The 6,410-nt window shown below is 40.0% G+C and overlaps 1 protein-coding gene across 1 annotated transcript in view; it reads right to left on the bottom strand.

The window, feature by feature from the left end:
• Positions 1-4,192: 4,192 nt before the first annotated feature.
• The window catches only part of scyl2 (SCY1 like pseudokinase 2), a 57,008-nt gene continuing 54,790 nt past the window's right edge, over positions 4,193-6,410 (bottom strand). The window contains exon 18 of the mRNA XM_060839596.1: positions 4,193-5,705. Coding sequence (XP_060695579.1) covers positions 4,968-5,705 — 738 coding nt within the window. The 3' untranslated portion in view covers positions 4,193-4,967. The remainder of the gene's footprint in view (positions 5,706-6,410) is intronic.

The raw sequence follows: 6,410 nt of genomic DNA, 5'->3' as shown, positions 1-6,410 counted from the left end.
AAAGGACATTGCTACTGCACCATAAGGTCCCTTGGAGTAGCTAGTGAATAGACTCATAAGAGATGTATAGCATGGAAACAGACCCTTCGGTCCAACCCGTCCATGCTGACCAGATATCCCAACCCAATCTAGTCCCACCTGCCAGCATCCGACCCATATCCCTCTAAACCCTTCCTATTCATATACTCATCCAGATGCCTCTTAAATGTTGCAACTGTATCAGTCTCCACCACATCCTCTGGCAGCTCATTCCATACATGTACCACCCTCTGTGTGATTGGATGGAATGGAAACTGACTGCAGTTGTGGCAGCCTTAGTGTGGAAATAGTGGTGAATATTCACTGAAGTTTGGTGTGTGTAAGGATATTGCAGAGATGAAAGGAATAATGCGTTTAAATCTTTACTGGTGTTCACACCAAAAAATTTCAATTTTCTGTTGAGTTTATAGTTTATATTTAATTTTTAGTTAAATAAATGTTTTATTCTATGTTAAACATCCACCTAACAAACTTTTGTGAATGTGTTCAGTAACTGATCTCCTGGGATTAAAAAAAACAAAGTTGGGGCTAACTAGCTATGTTTTACTCTGAGATTAGACTTAACCAGAATTAACATCAGCGGATTCATAACACAACTTTTGAAAATGTCACAAGGATTATGCTTTACAGCTGAATAACACAAAAAATTAACTGCTTCGCCAAAGTGAAAAAAGACTAGCATCAAGATGACTAATACTGGCAATGTGTCCCAAATTAAATAAACAATTTACAAAAAAAAAATCGTTATGGAGAGAAGAGATAAAATTGCTAAGTAAAACAAGAACCTGAACTTTTGATATATAAATGTCTTAGATATGTACACATTATACTAAACAATAACAACATTTCAATCAAGTATTCACAAAGAAAGTATTTTTTTGGGTGAGGAAATCCAAAATGATAAAGGATACAAACTCAAATCAGGTCATTTAGGAGTGAAAACAGAACTACATCTACACACAGAGGAATTAAGGGTTACCAGAAAAAACATTAAAATGGACATGAGGAGCACGTGATCAGCTGTGACCGTATTGAATAGCACAGCAGCTTCAAGGGGCCGAATGGCCTACTTCTGTTCTTTTCTTTTCATGTTTTTACAGACAGTGGGAATCTGGAGCTGTTGTCTCCAAATGTTGTGGCCTCTGGGAATTAACTAGAGTTTTCATTCCTGACATCACGAGACAATTATTTATATTTATGGAGGGATACAGAATTAAAACTGGTAACTGGAGCTGAGAGACAGATTAGAACCATTCCGAATGGAAGATCAGGTTGAGGAGGCAGAACAGCCTACTCCTGTTGGCAATATGCCATCTACAGGGAATTTGTGTTGCTGCACACAGCCTGTTGCTATACTTCATCACCCATTTAAGATTGCTCTGTAACCTCAGATGAATGCATTTTAAAGGAGAAATCGGTGTTAAATGCATGGTAAATTCTGCATTAAAGGAGTCATTTGTTAATATATGAGAACACTCAGTGTTGACAGCGAATTGATACCATTATTTAACAATAATGGTGCAGTGGCTGATTAGAACATAGAAAAATACAGCGCAGTACAGGCCCTTCAGCCCTCGATGTTGCACTGACCAAAGTCTACCTAACCTACACTAGCCCAATAACCTCCATATGCTTATCCAATGCCCGCTTCAATGACCATAAAGACGGAGAGTCCACCACTGTTACTGGCAGGGCATTCCATGAACTCACAACCCGCTGAGTAAAGAATCTACCCCTAACATCTGTCCTATACCTACCACTCCTTAATTTAAAGCTGTGTCCCCTAGTAACAGCTGACTCCATTAACAGAAAAAGGTTCTCAGTGTCTACCCTATCTAAACCCCTAATCATCTTGTACAGGGACTGAAGGGAGGTCAGACCAGAGATCATTCAGGAAATTTGGCCACATTTATATTTTGAAACAAGCTATTTTCCATGGATCAGACGCCCACAATGACCCAAAATTAAGTCAGTGTCTTTAACAGAAAGATTTATACACTTTGGGATATGGATCCACATTCAAAACTTAAGGTAAGAGATCTGGAGTCAAAAAGTGTGGTGTCACAAAAGCACAGCAGGTCAGGCAGCATCTGAGGAGGAGAATTGACACATTCCTGATGAAGGGCTTATGCCCAAAATGTCAACTCTCCTGCTCCTCGGATGCTGCCTAACCTGCTGTGTTTTTCCAGTGCCACACTGTTCGACTCTGACTCTCAGCTTCTGCAGTCCTCACTTTCTCATCATAAGACCCTGGAGTCCAGCTGCTAAGGTATGAGAAATTCCATAAACGAAGACTATTATTTGAATTACAGAGGGTATAAAATGGCAATTGATGCAAGAGTTGATAATTGTGAAATTTAGGTTCATGCCTATTTCCATGCTGTACACTTCTAAGACTCTATGTTACCTGTTGGCTAATAAAAGAATTAAGTTATGTGTGATAAAGTGAGTACATTGGCTCATAATGCCAATCAGCAATGATCACACTGAACAGGGTCAAGAGACTAAATTACTTCCTCCTGTTCCATTTATGAGCATCTTGCTTTGGTTTTGCTGATGGCCACAAAAATCTAATCTATTCACTATAACCACTACTTTGTAAGTTTGGTAGGTACAATCTTATTTGACCATTCTTAGTCTATTTGTTTGAGAACTTCACAGATTAACAACCCAATTGATTTGATTAAATTAACTCAATCTTTGGAAGTAAGTACAGAAAAGGGAGGCTGAGAACACAAACTCTTGTGCTGGATTCAGACCAGATAATACATTAATTATCAAAAGTATGTTATTGCAGAACAACCATTGTCCATTCTCGAATTATGAAGTATGTGTTACACAACTAGTTACAAGGTGAATGGTAGTTTCAATTCCATTCTTATCATGGACACATCACAAACACAATTATCCCAATTTAGGCTTCGAAACATACAAGACATTTCTTTATGGAAGGAAGGTACAAACTCAAAACTATGTGGAAACTTAGCAGCTTTGTACAAGTTGTTTTGTTTCACAAGAACTCTAAACATTCATAATGCAAATTCAGAAAGAGGGCCTGTTTTAAGTTCAGAGTACCTGAGCAAGACAACCAACTCGAGAATGTATTGTCTTCAGTTGCCAGTTCGCAAAGAAGAGAGCACTTTTCACGACTTCAGGGCATGAGAAGTTGCTTCGGGAAATTCAACAGCCAATTTACACTGAGCAAGACTCAACAAACTCTATTTAGATAAATAACAACCAGTAGATGGTGATGTTGCCAGGGAGTATTGAGTTCTACACAGTGTTAATTTTCAATGTACTGACCATGGAGTGTCCACCTTGGAGGCAACAGGCCCTCCATTTAAAATTAATCTGTAAGCCAGCAACTATAACAGCGCCGACCACTATAGATTTGTATTCAAGTCTCTGGGTTGAGATCAGAAATCTTGACCTTCTCATTTAAAGTTGAGTGTAACCCACTGCTTACATCCACACAAGTTTATTGGACATCCAAAATGGTGATGAAGCCTTAAATCTCAGTAATTAATTATCAAGTCGGTTGTATCAAAATAAGTGCATGGAACTGATGAGTGGTGATTTACAGCACGCTGGCTGTTTGCTGTTTCATCAGCCCTTAACCTACACCTATTTGTCTTAGACATGAATGTGATTAAACTTTCAATACAAATAGTTGGCCTAGTGATGCACTCAGAGCCAGCTTAAACTTCAGGATTGGAAAATCTGTGTGACTGCCATGAAAAATCTGCATGTGTGCACCCACATCCTCTCTCACAGACACAGAACGATATATGTATGCATATTCACACACACATGCGCATATCATTGGAGCTTTCTTTACAATTTTTAATGTCAAATATTGTAAGAGGGTTTTTCTTTTCAATTCTGGTTATCTTTACTTTCAAACTACCAAAAACTAAACCAGCTATTTCTTTGTTACAGTAGAAATTGATCTATAATTGCTGAATACTGTACATTTCAACTGATCTTTAATTTGGTACAAGAATATTTATTTTCTCTCGTTTTAAATACCTGTAGTATTCAGCAAAGATGATGTACAACAATGGCATGCCAGGTAAATGCATCTTTTAACAACTACCACAGAATTCATCACAAATGCAAAGTAAGGCAGACAAGAAATAACAAATGCCCAAAATATGCACACAATGTATTTTATCTTCACCAAACCATTACAATCAAACAGAATACCTAAAAATAATCTAAAGACAGTTTCAGAAGACACTTGGGTATCTAGCAACTAATCAATAATAGGAATGTTGACATGTTCAATTACTTTGGACTGTCCACTTCTGTATCCCTGAAGTACAGAATGGCAGTGAATATTTTACAAGGGGTTTGACATGCGGCTCAGCAGTTTGAAAGATGCCTTCATCTGATCGGCCACATTGACTTATTGCACAACAACAAAGTAGTGGTAAAAACAGGCTCCACTGCAACGTATTGGACTTTCACCCCAAGGTGATTTTGGTTTGTTTGTAAAAAGGTGGCAATTTGAACTGCCAGTGCCACCTCAGTACAAGCACCGGAACAACATGTAGAATAAATTAATTGCTCAATATTGCTGTACATTCATTAAGGCTGCAGAACTGGTCCCAGACAGAAAGCTCATCAAATGGAACTAAAACAGAGCACAGCATGGAAGTATAAAGTGGACATTCTTCTCACAACAAACACCTGCCAAAAAGACAACTTGTGCTACTTAAGACCACTTAATGACATACGGGAAACTGCTACGTTTTTGAGGCATTGTGTGGCTTTTACTGTGTAAGGCCATCTGGGTTTCACAGCAGCAAAAAATGGAACAGGAACCAATTTCCGTATAAAAGCACAAGGTACCCAAATGGAACTAAAACATTTTAATTGGTAGTGATCCTCTTCACAGGGTCTTGCAAGAAAAGAGGGGATATACACTAGCCAAATAGGTCCTTCAGGTCTTTATTAGCTGAGCTGCTGGGCGGCACAGAGTTCGTTGGCAGGTTCGACTGTGAGAAGTCCTGGGGTGACCTGAATGGGTTGGCCTGTAGAGGGGACATCGTGAAGTTGGGCTGCCCCATCACACTAGGCTGAGTCCCTCCCATTGGACTGTTTGTGGCTGGTGAAGCTTGGGCTGGGACAAACTGCTTCAGCCACTGGTTCTGGGATGCTGTAGGCAGTGGCTTTTGCGCTGGCTGGGCCATTTGGTTCAAGGTGACCTTGCTGTTCTTCTGAGGACCCAGCAAGTTGTCCAAAGCTGACATGTCCATGGCTTTACCCGGCTGTGAAATGGGCCCAGGACCGGGCCCGGGCTGTCCCAGCGTGCCAATGCTGGAAAAAGTTGGCAAGATGGTTGCCGATGACATCGGCACTCTGTGGATGCCAGTGGAACTTCGGGTACCATAGAGGTTTTGTCCTGTGCCAGCCATGGTCACACTGCTGCCGTATGTAGGTTGAAATGCCATGGGGGCATTGAAGCCCATGCCATTGCTCATGCTTCCCAAAGCATTCAGGCTGGTGCTGGAACTGGGGAAGCCCATGCTGCTGTTCAATGGGGAGGGTGAGGAGAAGCCAGTCGAGGACATAGTCTGTGCCAGACTGTGTTTGGATGTGTTAACAGACAGTGAATTCATGGAGGACATGTTTTCTAACAAACTGCTTGTCAGGTCTTTGGTCTGTGAACAGAAAAAAACAAAGAATGAGGTTCTGTCCAAAAGCTTCTGAGAAGAAATAACTTCAGAAAAACAACAGGTGTCCGAGACAGCTTTTCACAGTTTGATACAATACAGAACAAATATCCTAGAAAGCTGTTCAGTCCAGCATCATGTGATGCCACTTTGAAAGTGCTGTTGAATTAGTCCCACTTTCCGGTATATATTAAAACATAGCTTTAAATTAAATTTGCACAATTTTTTTTATTGTGTGAAAAGTAAACATTTATTCCAGCATTGAGAAACGACAAGGGTTTTGCTAAACTGAATTTTTTCTGTCACGTCTTGGGTAAAGTGGATTCTGTTGAATTCTTTACAGGATTTATTACTCGCTTTTTAAAATTCAATTAAAATATGAGTATTGCTGGAAAGGTCTTCTCCTTGGAGGTCTGTGATCAATGGTGTTCCACAAGGATCAGTGCTGGAACCTTTCTTATTATTACTGTACATAAATGATTTGAATGAAAACGTAGGTGGGCTGATTCATAAGTTTACCCAGATGTCACAGAGACTGAAGGAGCTGTGGATAGTGAGGAAGGTTACCAAATGATGCTGCAGAATATAGATCAGCTGGAAAGCTGGACAGAGAATTAGCAGATGGAGTTTAAACTGGATAAGTCAGAGGTGATGCATTTTGGGATGTGAGATGCAAGAGGAAAGTATACAATA

This window comes from Hemiscyllium ocellatum, chromosome 19 (assembly GCF_020745735.1).
Source record: "Hemiscyllium ocellatum isolate sHemOce1 chromosome 19, sHemOce1.pat.X.cur, whole genome shotgun sequence".
Classification (NCBI taxonomy): Eukaryota; Metazoa; Chordata; class Chondrichthyes; order Orectolobiformes; family Hemiscylliidae; genus Hemiscyllium; species Hemiscyllium ocellatum.
This window is presented reverse-complemented; position numbering and strand designations above follow the sequence as displayed.